Below are 18475 nucleotides of genomic sequence, written 5' to 3'. Positions count from 1 at the left end.
GACTCTTGCACCGGAAGTAGAAGGGATTTCACTTCCGGGTCGGGGGTGCCTGCGCTGGGTTGGCTTCGGAGCCTGTTGTGACAGGTAGGGGGAAGGGGAATATCCCCACCGGGCGGCGTGTGTCCCGGGGGGACTGATCCCGTGGGCGTGCTGTGGGGAGAGGGTCTGTCCCGCGGGGGGTGTTATGGGCGGGGGGGCCCCGCAGGGGGTGGGGGGTGTTATGGGTGGGGTCGTGGTGGAAGGCGGGGGGGCCCCGCAGGGAGCACGGGGTGTAATGGGTGGGGTCGTGGTGGAAGGCGGGGGGGCCCCGCAGGGAGCAGGGGGTGTAATGGGTGGGGTCGTGGTGGAAGGCGGGGGGGCCCCGCAGGGAGCAGGGGGTGTAATGGGTGGGGTCGTGGTGGAGGGGGTGGGGCCCTGCAGGGAGTAGGGGGTGTAAAGAGTGAGGTTGTGGTAGATGGCTTTGGTCCCAAATGGGGCTGTGGTGTCTCTAGGGGATGATTAAGTTGGTTTTATGTCTTGTGCTGGGTGTGAATTCCCCCTTCCCCCCCCCCCCCCGAAGGTGTCTTAACCCACTGACATGTCAGCTTTAACAGTGACTGTGACCAGCATCAGGCACCTTTGCTTGTACCCAGAGCTCCTGCTGGGTGCACTGCTCACTCTTCTTACCTCTGCAGCGTGGCCTTGCAGCAATGCTACCTACATATGCACTCCTTCCTCCACTGTGCAGAGGCAACAGCCTCTATTTAGCTGAGATGGTGACTCGTTTCATTATAAAACTCTGTTGTAGAGTAAGGCTGCGTCTACACTACGGTTTATGTCGGCAGAACTTACACCACTCAGAGTGTGAATAAACCACCCCCCGAGCAACATAAGTTATGCTGACGTAAACGCTCTAGTGGGAGAGCTTCTCTCACTGACGTAGCTTCTGCTATTCATTGAGGTGGTTTATTATGCTGATGAGAGAGCTCTCTCGCATCGACATGGAGCGTCTTTACCAGATGTGCTGCATCGGTACAGTATAACATTGGTTTGGATAATTGCCAAGTAAAGGTTCTTTGCGATCCCATATCATGGCATTTGTTTTTGCTATTTTCTTTTTTAAAATCTGGCTTATTGAATTTCACAATGAGAAAACATCCTGTAAAATAGGTCTTACAGTGAAAAGCTATTATAGGCTGTTAATTATGTTGTGATATGCAACAAAATACAGCTGTTCCACATTTTAGTCTTCTGTCACAGGTATTTAATGGCTTGTGTCATGTAATGGCAGGATTGAAGGTTGATAGGTATAGTTAGACTCATGTCTTCTCCACTAGACTACAGTGCCTCGTGCAGATTACTTTTAAAGTGGTTCTTAACCTTTACCGCAGCCTGCACCCTTTTGGTTCTCAAAATATGTTCATGCACCCCTTATCAAAAATCAAAATACGTTCTCGCATCCCTTAAATCTAGATATATTTTTTGTTTGTATATTACAATAATCGTTAAAAAATGTATAATGTTAATAAATACATAGGTTTGATGAAACAAAGTAGTTGTACTTCCATACCTGTGCTTAATTTGTGTTTTCGATGATTTACCTTCTAAAAAAATCTGGCATGTTTTGCACACCCAGAAAGGGCATCTTGCGCTCCCTCGGGGTGTGAGCACCCCAGGTTAAGAACCACTGCTTTAGAACATGCATCCTTATTATCCCCAGCCCTGCAAACTTTAGGGTGGAAAAGTAATAAAGACTGGAAATCTCTCGACAGTGGAGATCCCCTTTAAAGGTTGTCCCTGAGTCATCTGTGCCCTAGAAAGTTCCGTCATTGTGTCCCCATTAGAATTGTAGTACAAAAGAGTGGGGCCAAAGCTGCTGAGGAGGCATGAGGCTCCTCACAGAAGGCTGTGGCCTCTCACTGATCCCCCTAAGATGAATGTAGATCCATCAGGTCTGTGTGTTTCAAGCAGGGGTAATTCCTGATGAGCTCAGTTGGTGCAAACCCCAGCGCGAATGGTTAAGGGTTGGCACCGATGGACTCTGGCTGAATGGCTGTGAATTCCAAGTCTCCATGAGGCCATAGCTGGGCCACCTGTGATACCAGGCTAATAATACTTCCCCGCCTTTTTTAAGTGCTCTAAGAGCTACTGATGAAAAGAGGTAATCACAAAGCATTGTTACTAAACTCATTTTTCAGATGAAAAAACGGAAGCACCAACACTACACATTAGCAAAAACCTGCTATCACAATGGACTAGAACAGCTTTTGTATTAAATGCTTTTGTATTTTACAACAACTGTTGTAGAAGAGTACACTTGCTTCTTGGACGTATGAATTAGACAAGGCATATTTTCTAACAGACCATTTGTTAACAATACTCTTTATTGTACCATATAAATAAGAGTATGATGTGCACCAAGAAACATGGACTGTATTGCATAATTATAAGAATATTTGTTTAACCTTTTTTTCCCCCTTAGTAGGAGAAAATGAGTTCAGCAGGGAAGAGAAGAGGAAGGCCAAATAGAGGTGGAGGAAGAGGGAGAGGTAGAGGCGGAGGCGGAGGTGGAAGAGGCAGAGGACAATGTAACAAATCTCATGCTGGTGGAAATAAGAAAGGGTCAAGCAAAATTTGGGATGATGGGGATGACTTTTGCTGCTTTGAGGAATCGCCAGTTGCATCCAGGTTATTATTCATTTTCTACATGACTAAGATTTATGGGACACTTCAAATCCCCTTTTTGAACACCTTTGAATGTTTGGAAATGTAAAGAGAATAGGCATTCTTATACTTGGGAAAGTTTCCAGATAACACATTTTAGATAGTAAAAAACCTGGGTAAACAGCTTAGATTAAAGCATATACACACAGAATAACTTAAAAAGAAACACAGACGAATGCTCTTCAAATACTTTTTCTGTGTGTATTTATTCTCTTTCAAGTTAGCACTAATGTAAAAGCCTCCCTTAACCTGTAAATCAAGGCCTGAATTTCCTGTAATAGATTTTGCCATAATTAGGTACGTTTGGATAGTTCTTGATGCATTTTTTTAGAGCATTGTTATCTGAATAATTGTCGGTGTAGTTTTCATTGCAGTGAGCCACTGAAGATCATGTTTCAGAAAAGAGTAAGATGGAAACCCCTGAGTAGTTGTTATGCACAGTGGAATTGTAGTGCCTAGATGGAGCTTTTAAGATGACCAGCTTGGTGCTGAACTTTGCCTGTAATTGCTAGCTTTCAAGTCTCAGACTCTGGTTCTAGTCTGACCTTCAGGTGAGGGAGGAGCAAGTTAGCCTGATTTCACACATGGAGGTAAGTGAGGTTTACAGAAATTAGTGACCCATCAAATAAATCGCAGCATGGAGTAGTGGGATGTCTCAGCAAATGCTTGTGAATTTTTAAGTCTTAAGGCTAGTTGAGAGAGGAGTTGGAAAAGCACAATAGGATTCAGGATCTCTGGCTCCAAACCCTGTGCCCAGTTCCCTCGGATTTACACACACACACACCTCCCATTCTTTCTGCTGCTTTTGTCAGTGGCTTAGTGGCACTCTTTCTCTCTGGTACAACTTACTTTCACCACAGCAACTATGTAACACTAAATTGTAGCAGTCTTTTTACTGGCAAATAACAAGAGATGGTACAAATTCTAGAAAGAAGAGTGGACAGGCCTTATAATCATCTTCCATTTAAAATGTAAATGTTGAAAGAGTGAATTTTCATGTTAAAATAAAAATCTATACTTGCAGGCAAAGAGTTCTGCTTTGCATATTGAATTACCAGTCCTTTAAAGCTAACTTCTCCTCCTCAAGTTTTACATTTCCAAGTTTAAAGCATGTTTTAATGCAAATGTACGATAGCTTCTGATCTGCCAAAAAGTCTTTTTATTGTATAATCTTAGTGTGCATGCGTTATTGTCCTTTTTTTAAATCCAAAATGTATCCTAGTCAATCTATACTTAAACATACGTGGCTGTATTGGAACCACTGATGATTTTATATAGCCAAATAACTTGAAAACACTGAGGATCTGACAAAAGACCCAAAAAAGTGTATTTGTTGTTAAAGACCTTCCGACACACAAACACAATCAAGTGTCCCATTGTGCCTGTGTGTTGGAGGAGCCCTCACTTTAATTCTTCTGTTGGATTCTTGATGTTAGAATCTGATTAGTCTGTATAATTTCAGTTACATAAATAAACATGGAATTTGTGTGGGTGTTTTTAATTTTTAGATCAAGCTGCGTTATCAGAAGAGGAGGGCAAACCAAACAGCGACCTGAAACGAGGATGCCTCTGCAGACCATACATATGACATCTGAGAATCAGCAAAGGGTGAAAGAACTCCTCCAAGAACTCCAGAGACAAGAGCTGTCTGCTGATTCAGAGTTAGTTTAAACAAACAAAACCATTCCTGGCTAGATCAATTTTTGTACATGTGTGCCTTTGCTTGAAGGAGAAATATTTTGCATGTGAAAGCCTCTAATCTTTTCCATCATTCACTGGGCACTGTTGTAATATGTAATGATGTGCCTTAAAGCCGGGAGCCAAAAAAACCCCACAACTCATCTGTACTATATATTTCCATAGTTGCTATATTGGAATAGGTTTCCTAAAAAATTTTCTTCCTTTCCTTTTGGCAAACTGGTGTGTAATATTACTGTTGCTATGAAATGACTGTGTTCCACACCAGAGATCATTACCTCACTGTGGCATTGTGTGGTGTCTAAAGTGCTTTGGATTTCTTTAGATGAAAGGAACTATCCAAATGTAAATTGTTAGAAAATGTGCACCATTCTAATGCTTTTCAGCTCTCTGATTTACCAGCACTTCCAAAAGTAATTGCTTGTTCCCCTATTTCTTTAAAGTTGTCTTGAAGAGCAGAAAATGGCTTTGTTCCTTTTTCATTGTTATGCTTTATGGCATATAAAGAAATCCTTATTTTTATTAACTTTAGAATTATCAGGAATATCAAATTTGATCTTCCCTGTTTTGCTGATGGACATTCTTGAAGGTTTTTGGTTTCTTTGCACTGCTGTAGCAGATCCATAGAAAGACTTGACTTTTCTAGGAAACCGAGCCAGGATTCCTAAGTTGTGGACAAGAATTGTTTAAAAAAATAATCATTTCAAATGTGTGCTGCATGCAATATTTTTGCTCTTTAAATTGCATTCTGCTGATTAATGGTGGCCATACCTCAGTTAGGTGTAATGTATAACATTTTAGCAGACAGGCTATTCTAAATAAAAGCAGCTTGTTGTTCTTCAGTTTTCCCTTTTTTTGAAACACCATAATTTTGAATCACACAGACATGCATTATACATTTTAATTAGATGTTGTTATTGATTTCATATCTCTTTATCAGAATGGCTGCATCAGGTGAAGATGACGATGATGAACCTGATTATTTTGATGATGTGCAGTGCTGGTCGGCAGACGATGAGATTTCTGAAGTAACTGCAAGGGTGGTTTCTGAACCAGATGAACACAAAATGATGGAAAGTGAGGTGTCTTCATTTGCTGTGCATAAACTTTCCAGGTGATTCTGTTCATATTAAATAACACGCTTGCACTCCTGGAAACGTTAAGCCCTCAGTGCTTGGTACTCTCGTTGACTTCGGTGGAAGTTCTGCATGCAGAGGACTAACAGAATCAGTCCTTTTGTGAATGCTCTTAAAATAACACTTAAATCATTCCAGTCTTGCAGCAGTAGCTACGTTTGGTCGTTTCAATTGTCTCTCCAAGAAACAGAAATAGATACTGTAAAATCAAATATTCAGGATAGTTAATGGAAATGGAAAGTGTGCGTTCAATTTTGGCAGTTCCAATGAGCAAATATCAAATATTTCTATACCATGTAGAATTCCTTTGTCATTATAGTTCACACACGATACCTTGTAAGCAGTCATGAGCTTTTTTTTTTTTTTTTTTCCATATGTGGACGCTTTCTATCTCTAAGTAACTAAACGTTCTCTGAAGAGTTGACTTTGCACTATATGGTTTAATAATCCTGTAGCTGTCATGTGTTACTTTCTGAAATGTGAAAGGTTCACTAAATGGGTTAATCCGTCATGGACTGGCTAAACAGTGGACTTCTGTTTCCATAGCTGCCAGTCTGGCACCTCCCATGAGCACTAAAATTCTCTCAAAATATTTCAGACAAAAAAGTAATGATGTCTGATTCCATATAAGCTTATATTAAATTAGTTTAATTGAATAGATCTGCAGTTACATCATATTTCATTGCTTTTTTATCATTGCCTTTTACAATTTTTTTCTCCATTCTGCTGCAGGTATGGCTTTGATAATGAGCGCTGTCGGACAATACTAAGATCCTGCAATGGTAACATTGGGGCATCGTTGGAACACTTGCTCTTGCAGTGCTTTTCAGAAAAGTACGGAAGGAGGATGCAAATCTCAGAAGCAGCTGTTCAGGCCAGTCTAGAAGAATGCTTGGAACAAAGGCAAGAAGAGGCTTTTGCTCTCCGTTCAATCTACGGAGAAAACTTTGTAGAAAGAATTAAAAACAGAGTTTGGACATTTGGATTGGAACTGGAACACCTAACAAATAAAGTCAGCAAATCCAAACAGAGGGATAGTGCTGCCAAAGATGTGACAAAACAGACTTTAAATAAAGTCTGTAAATTTTACCTTCAAGGAGGCTGCAAGTTTGGCACAAGATGCAAATTCCAACATGAGACTCCTGCAAAGCACCTGCCAAGAACGTTACAGAATTCCGTGGATGACGCTCACCTCAGATCTAATGGTGATACCTCTCCTTTGTACGAACTTGAAATCAGATTTCCGGAGGATAACAAATACCCCTATCAGGCACCGGTTGTGGCATTTTATTCCACCAATGAGAGTCTACCTCTGGCTTGTCGTTTACACATTGCTGAATTCCTCTATGGAAAGGCCTTGACGTCTGCAGAGGCTAGTGAACCAGTTGTGTATTCTTTAGTAACCTGTTTGGAGGATGAATCAGAGATAACCGAGTTACTTACTAATACTTCCCACAAATATAGCGTCCCTCCTGTGTCCCTGCTGGCCATGCCCTCAACAAGAACCCATGCAGACGGTCATAAGCAAGTGTTTCCAGAGAGTTCCCCTGTTTCAAATCGCATGTCAGAAGGTAAGGACAGTGTCATAAAGGCTTTTCTTTTGATGGTGGTAGTACAGTCAAGAGTCTAAAGCAAAGGCTGGGAGTGAGGTTCAGGCTGCTTGTCCCGGTGCTTCTGTTACTGACCGATTTTGAAACATTTAAAAACTGAAAAAATTCCTAGGCAAAAAATAAAAAGACTTTGTAAAGCTGGAGTTGAGGCTGAGTGGGTGTTTCACCCAGTTTTATAACATTCCTAATGATGTCTCTCGTTTGTAATATTGCTTCATACTGCTGGATGCATTACACAGGCAGTAACTATAAACAGATTTCTGAGGAGAGAGTCGTTGGACCGCATTATTTATCACAGGCATGGCAGCCGCCCTGTGGAAATCCTGGATATCCTTTTGAAGATTCACGGCAGTGTCATGGGAAATTATCGATTTTCCCCCTTCCCCCCCACAGAATACGCATGGCTGCTGAGTCCCTCTGAAACTGCTGTGACGTTTCCAACAGCGGAGCGGCAGAAGCACTGGTATCATGCTCGCAGTGCATGGCAGTGCCATGTCAGAGCAGCACTTTGGAGGCGAGCTGAGCAGCCTATTTTCTGCTAGGCACTGTAGCCAGCAGTGCTGCTGCTTGGAATGTGTGCTACAAGCTGCACCGAACACAAGGCTGGTAGGCACGAATGGTCGCTTCTGCCTTCCCATGGCCTTCTACCGAGGCCATGGCTATTCATGTTCCAAGCAGCGGCAGTGCTGGCTGCTGTGCCTCGCATAAAACAGGCCACTGAGTCTGTTCCTCTCTCCTCCCTCCCCCACCTCACTGCTTCAATTTTTTTCAGGCAGCAGAGAGGTGGAAATGGACATCTGCATGCACTAGTCTTGTGCTCAGTATGGCTGTGTGTTCCAGGTGGGGGCAGCACTGGCTCCTGTGCCTTGCATAAAACCAGATGCCACGTCCCCATCCATCCTGCTTTCTTTCCTCCCCTCCCCGCCCCAATTCTGCTGCAAGCTGGATTGAGCACAAGACCAGCATGTGCGGATGCCCCTTTCTGCATCCCTGCTGTTGGAAAAATTGCAGTGTTGATTTTGCCCAGTCTGTGAAATTGTGATCTGCACAGGGCCCTACCTGTAAGTAAAGATTGTATTCCAATCCCCTGTCTTGAACTACTCATAACTTTCCAAAACTTTCATTTGTTGAGATGGAACGTTCCAGCATTGGTCTCTTCTTGAAGGTGAACTTTCTTGGGAAATTTGAGCAAAAACTACTACCCCATTTTTTGAGCGCATGGACGGTGGCAACAGAACCTTCCCATTACATTTTAAAAACAAGATTACTTTTTTAAACCGCTCAAATGTAGATGTGGCTGGGTTTAGGAAATTGAATCTTAGCATGGATTTCAAATCCGCTTTTTCATGTTATAAAACATTTGCTTCTAGCTCTTAGAATTTAGGGCCAACTGGTTACTTGGTGTAGTTCTGCTTTTTCGAACCGTGGTCAAGGACTCAGGAAGTCCCAGGCCTCAAACCAGTGTTCGTCTCAATCTCTGCAGAGTTGACTGTTAAGATGCTTTTTTCTTTCTCAAGATACAAAAGAGTCTGAGCCTGAAAGTGATGAAGATGAGGAGGAAGAGGAGCCTGAAACAGTTGTTGTGGAGAATGAGAGTTATGTGAACCTCAAGAAGAAACTTTCCAGAAAGTATGACATGCAGGCAAAGTCTGTGTATAATGAAAATGTCAAAAGCTGCAAGCAATTCCGAATAAAGCAGGTACAGTGCAAAAAAAAAATCCATTTGTATTCTGACTGTGATATTTATTTTAAATGACAAACTGCCTCTCAAGCTATTCAGCTAAGTGTAAAATTAGTTATTTTGTTAAGCGATAAGCTAGGGTGACCAAATGTCCCGATTTTGGGGTCTTTTTAGAATCATAGAGTATGAGGGTTGCAAGGGACCTCAGGAGGTCAACTTGTCCAACTCCCTGCTCAAAGCAGAACCAATCCCTAGGCAGATTTTTGCCCCAGATCTCCAAATGGCCCCCTCAAGGATTGAGCTCACAACCCTGGGTTTAGCAGGCCAATGCTCAAACCACTGAGCTACCCCTCTTAGGCTCCTATTGCCCGCCACCCTCTGTCTCAATTTTTTCACATTTGCTGTCGGGTTACCCGAAGTTAAGATAATGTATTTGAAAGTGTTCTAAACAATCAGACTAGATGATCATAATAGTCCCTTCTCATCTGAATCTGTGAATCTAGGGCAGGATTTGAGGCTCCTAACCAAAGAGATCAATTTCTCTTAATTATGTTTGTCAGTCTTCTAGGCATTTCCAGTCCATGTTGCAAGAAAGACAGAATCTCCCTGCGTGGGAAGAAAGAGAAACCATCCTTGATTTGCTGACTAAGCATCAGGTGCTTGTTGTGAGTGGCATGACTGGGTAAGGATGTGGTTTATACATACACTTCTAGTATCAAACGGTGCACGGGAAGGCATATCTAAAGTTTAATTATACAGCCTGTGTTCTGGAATGATCAGGTGCTCCAGTACATAATTCATTGCTGTTAAATTACTGCAGTCATAGATGAATTTTGAATTCTTAAGGAATTTCACATGAAGTGTAACCCAAACAAATAAAAGCAAGGAAATACAAATGGGAATCCAACCTCCTAACTCATCCTGACAAGACATTTTAAAAACATTTAATTAATTTTTTTTGTCATGCAGATGTGGGAAAACCACTCAGATTCCTCAGTTTATTTTGGATGCTTCACTGAGGGGTCCTCCAAATAGGGTAGCCAATATCATATGCACTCAGCCTCGCAGGATCTCTGCCATTTCTGTAGCTGAACGCGTAGCCAAGGAGAGAACAGAAAGAGTTGGGATCACTGTGGGATACCAGATCCGCTTAGAAAGTGTAAAGGTTTGTATGCTTTGCCTGTCTTTTCATCTAGTTCTTTTAAAATGTGTGTATTAGCTGTAAAAGGTGTAGATTGACTCTCCTAGAGATGTAATCCTTTATCCACAGGGTTCATACAGTATGACCAGAGCAGTGCGAGCTTCCCCATGATACTCTGCCATTTTGCCTCAAGCCACATTGTCGGGCACACCTTCTAGGATGAGAAGGTAGTAGTAGCCTTAGTGTATGTTCATTGGGTAGCCTCTCTGCTAAGGTGGCCAACAAAGAAATCAGTCATGATAGTGGGTTTTGTAATCTGAATACTCGTCCTCTGGAAACTGGAACGAAACCACTTTCATTAGCCACCACGCAGGAATCAAAGCCTAGCACTTCAGTCCTTAGCGATGTGGGCTGAATTGAGCTAACTTCCTACTAGTGATATTCTGTGGGCCATCCATTCCCCCTTTTCTATCATTTTTCTTGGATAAAGCAGGTTTAGTATTTTAAAGCTTTTTCTGTCATTTGATTTCTCCTGTCATCCACATTTGACAAATTTTGCATCAATACGATTTACAGAAGTAAAGTCAAATCTAAAATAAAGACTGTCAAAGATCTGAAGCTAAAAAGTTGATTGAACAAATTATAAAGTAAGTTTTGAGTGAAAAACAAAATAGATCAGTTTACAATGGCGACCAATTGTTTTGCAAAGGGTTTGATTTTTAGTTTGTTTTGTCCGTCTCTTCTTAACTTGAGCCTTGCGATTTGAGCCTTGCTCTTTTTTTCTGTCTCTGCTGTTGCCCACAATTGCAACACCTTTTCATTCTGTCTCATAGGGCAAAATATGCATCACACATCAATGATGCTATATAAACCTTCATTAGTCAATCAAAGAGAGATCAGAAACACAGACAGCCCTCTTCCTCCAGAGCCAGTCTCATTACCCTTTCAATAGCTCTCACCTTTATTAATGGAGACAAATGGTCAAGTGTTTAACATGCAGCTACTGAAGCAGGAAAGAATTAGATGACATAGTTTAGATATGTCATTGTCCTTTTGCAAACGGCTCCCTGTTAAGAACCAGATAACTGCATTTAAGTTGAATTAAGGGTAAGGTGAGAGGAAAAATTGCTTGCTCCTGCTTGAAGCAAGGACTGTTCAGGTTGGACCTGAGTGACATACGGCAATGTGCTCTCACTAGACTTTGTGTTAAGAAAACTGTTAAACTTTTAAAATTCCACTGAATGTTTTGTGTCCTTGCTTACTGTTCCAGTCACTAGCTACCAGGCTGCTGTACTGCACTACTGGAGTGCTGCTGAGAAGACTAGAAGGAGACATGACTTTACAGGGAATCACCCATGTTATTGTTGATGAAGTTCATGAAAGAACAGAAGAGAGGTAAATAGTTCCTTATTCCATAACTGAAAAGCAAATACGTGAAGTTGAGCACAGAGATGACTGAGTAACAAACTACTAAAATCAAACAGCTTCCAGCCAGTGTGGTGGCCTACTGGCAGTACTCTGTATGCAGGGCCATGTGGGAGATTCTGGTTACTGCTCCTGGTCTCTTTCTCCCTGGGGACTAAGGGATTTGTTTGTGCTGTGGCAGCTCCTTGAGGAGAAGGCACATTGGTCAACCCTCCCGCTTTCAGTTGCCCATCACAGTTGCAGTCACATTTTAATGAAAGTTTTAGGATGGGACAGGAGGGACAACAGGAAGGTTGGTTCTTTAGGTCACTATCTCGTCCCTATTTCAGCTTGCTGTCCCCCAGCTTCCCTAATTCTCCACATGCTGCCTCTGGAAGCCCTAAAGACCCCTCCCATCCCAAGTAGAACACCCCAAATGGGGATTTCCCAGTCCAGAATTTCCTAATTCTTCCCCCTCCCAACCCTGTTGTAATCCAACCTCTCCCAAACACACCCCTCTGACCAGCTGGTGCTCCGGAAGGGGCCAGGTCTGTTGGTAACTCTAAAAGCAGAGAAGAAGGGACCTGCAAGATGCTTTTAGTACTTGTTGACCAACTGCAACTATGTGGACAGTCTCTGGGTAAGCTTAAAAGCATTGGTTGTGCCCTGGAAAGCTCTGGATCCTGCCTGCCTGTAACCACCGCTCTCCCTACAACATACTGCCACTGCTGTAGTCATTGGAGATGCTCGAGCCTCTTCATTATAAAAGAGAGGGGGCTGCTGGCAAGGGCATTCTTTGGGGGGGCCCACACAGGACTGTACACGCCTCCCTTTCATCTGGCTTTCCCCCAGTTCAAAAACCAGCTGCATTTGATGAACTTCTAGGCCTCCTGCAAAAGTCATGTACTTGACATGTGTTTTGGTGAAGGTGGTGGGAATGCTCCCATGGGGAGAGGGGTGAAAAGGGGTTGTCTCTTGCTTTGATTTACTGGCTGGCTGAGTTAATTTGTGTGTGTGCGGTTATTTAATACTGTTGGGTGGCTGTTACTATGTTATCATCTGCTTAATTCACTGTTAGGGCACCCAAAAGCTTGTATTGTTTAAATATAAGTAAATGTACCAAGGAATCCAGACACTCTGGAAAGGGACAGCCCACAAGCAGATAATTATAACCCATGGTCACTTATAGTAAATTACCAAGTTCCTAGCTAAAGGCCATTGCCGGAGAGGCACTATTGTGAGTGCAGCTTGACATGGTGTTATTGCCACGGTGGTGGAGACACCAGGAAAGGGAGCAGATTGGAGAGAGAGGAGATTTGGAAATTAACACTGAAGAAATTCAGATGTCTTTTGCTTGTTTTCTTCAGTGACTTCTTGCTGCTGGTTTTGAAGGATATTATGTTTCAGAGGCCAGACCTGCGTATTATACTAATGAGTGCCACCTTGAATGCAGAGCTTTTCTCTCAGTACTTTAACTCCTGTCCAGTTATTAACATACCAGGTGAAGAACGGTTATTTTTTTTATTATCCATTACAAATTATTTTACAGGCTTGGTTTCAGCCTAGTTGAGAAATTTTACAATGGAGTGGGGAGTGTTTCTGTTAGCCTAGGGATAGAGATTACAAACAATGTCTGATTGGTTTAGGGGCAAGTGTGTCAGGCTGAGGATTTCCCAGCCCCTGGTGATCATCGTACCACAGGCTATAAAGGGCAGCCTAGGCATGAACCTAAAGAATAAATGTACCATTATTTAGTTTTACTTTATAAAACTTCAAATCTGTTTGCCTACAGGAATCTGTCCATTACATATAGTTTGGCATAAGACCCACTTACAAATATGTAACATCAATATAGCTGATTACATTTGGGAAATATCATTGTCTTCCATTGACATGAGCTCAGTGCTAGTTTTTGTACACTTTCTATCTTTAGCTATGTATCTCTAGCATGAGGCTTTCCCCACATCAGACAGTTTCCATTTAGTTCTCTTCCAGAAGCCACAGAAGAGTTCTTGCAGGCAAGAGGACTTCAGGACATATAACGCTGTCCTAGGCTGCTGTCGTACCTATGTGCATTCATGAAGCCTTATTTTGTTTTTTAAAATGTCCTTTCTTGGTTAGATCTCATTTCATCTGCATTTTCCTCTGTCTGAAGGATTTCCTCCAAAGTCTTTTTAACACTGCTGCTTTATGGACAGCAGGGTTGCTGCTTACAGCAACATCAAGAATCCCTTCCTTTCTTAGGAATGGTGCGCTGCATCCACTCATGCCCTCAGCCACTGCCTTCTCAGGAGATCAGATACTAAGACGGGGATTTCGTTGCAGAGTTTGCTAAATTCATTTAAAATATAGAGAATCAGTAAATATTAAAATGCTTTGCAATTTTTTTTTAAAACCTTGAATTTGGGAAACAAGCAATTCATCTCTTTAGCTGGAACCTTTTTCAGAGATGATTTGCTCCTTTATCAGATGATATTCCCTGGTACGCACAGTGTCTGGATGAAGAGCAGGTGTTTGCAGCTAAACCCAGATAAAGCAGAGGTGATAGTATTGGACATGTTTCGAAGAGTTACATTATTCCATATTGCCGCTCTCAGTAGTGGTTGTCTGCCCAAGTGTCCGTGATTTACATCCTGTTGTCCTCTTGGGCTCCCCATTGAGACTAGATATTCAATTAGCAATAGCAGCACAAAATGCCTTTTATCCCCTTTGGCTGGCCAGGAGAAATTGTCCCATTTTGCCAGCTGTGACCTTCACTATTGCAACGTATTTATGTATGAGAATGAAACCACAGCTACTAAAACTCCAGCTGGTGCAACCCACCTGCTGACTAATACTGGTCATTGGCTACCCATCAAATATCAGATCAAGTTTAAGGTCCTGGTCCTGAACCTCAAAACTCAGTGTGCTGCACCTGAGTTATTTCAGAGACAGCCTGACCTTGCTGCAGTCCTCAGAATGATGGAATTTTCTATGACAAGGGGACCTGGAGACAGAGTCGTCTTGGCGGTTGGCCTGCAGCTCTGGAACTCACGCAAGAGCTGAGAATGGCAAGAAACTTTAGCTCCAAGACCCAGCTCTCTGACACAGCTTCCCTAAAACAGGAAAAAACAATCCCTTCTGTTCTGGTAAACGGGGAGGAGCTTGAGTATCCAGGGGTACGTGTAGGCCTCCATTTAGATGTATACACATTTATACAATGCTCAGATATCACACTGAGCATGATATAAATACGTAGCTAGATGGAAATATATTGCTTCCTATCATTCTAATACTGCACCAAATTACCTTGCTACAGGAATCCTCCTTGTGTAAACTGAGTGAATGCCAGCAGTGTTCTTGAAAAACATCAGCCATTTGTTCTGGACTGAGTTGTATTACTGATTGCAGTATAGTTCTAAAAGAAGCCCCATAGCGCTGTTAAGTTAACGAAGGTGGGACAAGGGGTAAAGTGGTGAAACACCAGCATGAGAAATTGTAAACACTGTCCCTCCCCTGACCGCCAGTCCTGAAATGATAGCTCGCATTTTCCTTTAAGATTCAAATTTTTCTCTGTAGGTCGAACGTTCCCTGTGGATCAGTTTTTTCTGGAAGATGTAATTGCAGTGACAAGGTATGAAATCATTGACAGCATTCTCACAAGTAACTGCCCTTTGGAATAGTTCCATTGTTGTATGCAACACGGTTGTAGCTGTGTCGGTCCCAGGATATTAGAGAGACTAGGTGGGTGAGGCAGTATCTTTTATTGGGCCAACTTCTCTTGGTGCGAGCATTTTTTGAGCCCTGCAGATCTTTTCTTTAGACCTGGGAAAGGGACTCCAAACATCACAGCTACAGGCAAGGTGGAACAGATTTTTTAGTGTAAGTAGTTAGCACATATTCTAAAGGACCATTCAGACTTTACAATATGTGCTAACTCCTTATGCTAAGAGTGATGTAACATTCCCAGCATTCCTACCTGCTGCTAGAAAGAGTGACAGAAGAGAGAAGTCAGGGCTATGATTAGCCACTCATATTCTTTATATAAATTTGTAAGGCATGGCGGTACCATGGTGATGGGCATGGCATAATACCTTGAAAGCTTAATTTAAAGTGTAGACTGTACAAACTGCTTTCCCTATGACTGAATTCTCTTTCCTCATGTTCAGGTATGTCTTAGAGGATGGTAGTCCGTACATGAACAACACGAAACGAGGCCCAGAAGAGAAACTTAAAGCAAGGCGCAAGAGAACTGCGTTAGAAGAAGTAGAGGAAGATCTAAGATGTGCTCGCCTCCTAGAGGATGACACTACTGTCAAGGATTCAGTCCCAGACCAGCAATTAACTTTTAAACAGCTCCTGATACGGTACAAAGGTAATATCTCTCTCTCTCTCTCTCTCTCACTCATATATATCCCAAAAAGCATATTTACACACCCAGCTGGTACTCTTGAATGTATTGTAAAGTATACACGTATTTTCATAATTTGAGGCTGTCATAAACAGTTAGTTAAGGGTTAATGTCTCTCTTCCTGTAAAGGGTTAACAAACAGGGACCCCAAACACCTGACCAGAGGACCAATCAGGAGACAAGATAGTTTAAAATCTTGTGGGAGGGAAGCCTTTGTTTGTGGGTTTTGGGTTTGGCTTTGTTCTCTCTGAGTCCTGGACGGGGCTAGAGGTGTAACCAGGTTTCTGCCAATCTCCCTGCTACAGTCTCTTATCTGTTCAGAATTGTAAGTAGAAAAGGCAGTCATAGTCTTTTAATTTATTTTCTTTTTTATTTGCATATGTGTACTTGCTGGAAGTAGCTTGAATTGTGTTTCTGCTGGAGAAAGTTTCTTTCTATTGTTTATAAGTTGAAAAACCCTAACTTTTTACCATCTAAAGTGCAGAGATAAACCTGTTACTTTTTTCTTTCTTTTTTTATTAAAAGCTTTGCTTTAAGACCTGTTTGAGTGTTATCTCCTAGTTAAGGCTCAAAGAAGCTTGAGTCTGTATTGCCTGAGGGAGGGAATGGTAAAGTTCCTCTTTGTGTTAGATTCACAGAATTGAATCAGGTGATCTCCTAGTGTTCCTAGGGCGGGAAGGAGCTGGGGAGGAAGGAGGGAGGGAGAAGGAAATGGTTTATTCCCCCTTGTTGTGAGACTCAAGGAATTTGGGTCTTGGGACCCCCATGGAAGGTTTTTGGGGGAGACTAGAGTCTATCAGGCGCTCTACTCTAAGTCCTGATTGGTGGCAGCCTATCAGATCTAAGCTGGTAATTAAGCTTAGGGGAATTCATGCTAATACCCATATTTTGGAGGCTAAGGTCCAGTATTGGGAATTATATTATGACAGAGGCTTCATGGTGTAAAGTTAAATTTTCTGTGATGTATTAACAGGAGTGTCATATGTAAGACATGGGAGATAATTGTCCCACTCCACTCAATACCGGTGAGGCTTCAGCTAGAGTACTGCATCCAGTTCTAGGCGTCACATTGTAAGAAAGATGTGGACAAATTGGAGAGTCCAGAAGAGGGCAACAAAAATGGTGAAGTTTAGAAAACCTGGCCTATGAAGAAAGATTTAAAAAACAAACAAACTGGGCGTGTTTAGTCTTGAGAAAAGAAGGCTTGTGAGCAACTTGATAAAAATATTCAAATATATGAAGGGCTGTTATAAAGAGGACGGTGATCAATTGTTCTCCATATTCACTGGGGGCAGGACAAGAAGTAATTGGCTTCATCTGCAGCAAGGGAGATTTAGGTTAGATAGATGGAAAACTTTCTAACTGTAACGGTAGTTAAGCACTCGAATAGGATACCAAGGGGGGTTGTGGAATCCCCATCATTGGAGGTTTTTAAGGACAGCTGTTAGAGATGGTCTCTGTTTACTTGGTCCTGCGTCAGCACAGCGGCTCGACTAGGCAGGAAGCTCCCATTCCAGGACTTCACTGCTGGACTTCACTGGGGTGTATACTGACTTTCAAAATAGTGATCCGATAGCCACCCAGCCTTTTTTTCACTGTAATCCTTCATGTACAGCTCTGGGGTTGTATCTTCAAGGATGGGAGTGGAGGGTTGGGGGGAAGATTGTAGTAGCCCAAAAGGGTAAAGGGCTTTTGGGGTCTGTTGTATTTAAGAAATGAAATACTGGGAGGAGGCAGAACAGAGTTTGTGTGCAGGGTCCTGGAGAACTCTGGTGTCAGTCCTTGGCTGCCCCCATGGCATTCCCAACTCCTGCCTGCTTCCAGTGTGAGTGAGCTGTGCTGGGCTGGCACATGTGTCTTTGTTCATTGGATGTGGCACACAGGGAGTGTGGTGCGTTGGGTGTATATGAGACCCAATAGGGTGTGAGTGAGAAGGAAGGAGAGTGGGAGGAGTGGTAGAGTTAATGAGGAGAAGTCAAGTGGGGAAGAATGAATGAAGGGGAGGGCAGGACAGACTGCGCTCAGAGGTATTGCACTTACTGTACCCTTCAGCCATATTTACAGGGATGCAGGATCCTGCTTGGTGAATGGCTGCTGATCCTCTGTGTGGCCATTTTCCCAGTTAACTGTATAGTGTATGCTCTTTTATGAGACACCAACTCACCTATGTCCCTACCCTGTTTTAAATTCTCTTTCAGGGGTTAGTAAATCAGTGTTAAAAACAATGGCTGCCATGGACTTAGACAAAGTTAATCTGGAATTAATAGAGTCCCTGCTGGAATGGATAGTCAGCGGCAAACACTCGTACCCACCAGGTAACCTGGCTGTCCATTGTGGGTTGTATAACTGGGAATACATGTAACAGTTATGTGCTTGTATAGGTTGTGCCAAGCTGGCACTTTCATCCAAAACATAATTTCCATAACTTCCGAATTTATCTGAGGACATTTGAGTCGATCGGAGTGGAGAGGCCCCTAATTTCTGTGGGGATGGGCAGATGGGTACACTGGGCCAGCATAAAAACTGTATCAAAGAGATGTACCTTTGACAGTATGCTGATGTCTTTATCTGTCTTGTCTGGTTAGATTGTAAATTCTTGGGGGCAGGGGGCATTGCTGCTGGTGAGTTTATATAGCGCATAGCAAAATAGAGCTCCAGTTTTGGCTGGGGCCTTTGTGCATTGCGGTAAAATCAAAGTGTAGTCATGCATTC

General features: G+C 42.6%; 1 protein-coding gene across 5 annotated transcripts in view; it reads left to right on the top strand.

The window, feature by feature from the left end:
* Window positions 1–21: 21 nt before the first annotated feature.
* DHX57 (DExH-box helicase 57) overlaps window positions 22–18475 on the top strand; it is a 32691-nt gene continuing 14237 nt past the window's right edge. For 2 of the 5 annotated variants that reach the window (XM_050951554.1, XM_050951558.1), the window contains exons 1-13: window positions 22–84; window positions 2462–2667; window positions 4212–4364; window positions 5342–5515; window positions 6270–7108; window positions 8665–8846; window positions 9389–9510; window positions 9798–9993; window positions 11240–11364; window positions 12741–12874; window positions 14932–14986; window positions 15522–15727; window positions 17962–18078. In XM_050951554.1, the coding sequence (XP_050807511.1) occupies window positions 2471–2667; window positions 4212–4364; window positions 5342–5515; window positions 6270–7108; window positions 8665–8846; window positions 9389–9510; window positions 9798–9993; window positions 11240–11364; window positions 12741–12874; window positions 14932–14986; window positions 15522–15727; window positions 17962–18078 (2500 nt within the window). In that variant the 5' untranslated portion in view covers window positions 22–84; window positions 2462–2470. Of the gene's footprint in view, window positions 85–280; window positions 392–413; window positions 1012–2461; window positions 2668–4211; window positions 4365–5341; window positions 5516–6269; window positions 7109–8664; window positions 8847–9388; window positions 9511–9797; window positions 9994–11239; window positions 11365–12740; window positions 12875–14931; window positions 14987–15521; window positions 15728–17961; window positions 18079–18475 lie in introns of those variants that run through there. The other 3 variants (XM_050951555.1, XM_050951557.1, XM_050951556.1) reach the window with 3 other exon arrangements.

The sequence above is a fragment of the Gopherus flavomarginatus genome, chromosome 4 (genome assembly GCF_025201925.1).
Source record: "Gopherus flavomarginatus isolate rGopFla2 chromosome 4, rGopFla2.mat.asm, whole genome shotgun sequence".
Lineage (NCBI taxonomy): Eukaryota > Metazoa > Chordata > Testudines > Testudinidae > Gopherus > Gopherus flavomarginatus.
The sequence above is the reverse complement of the archived record's forward strand: the minus strand, read 5'-3'. Positions and strand labels throughout refer to the sequence as shown.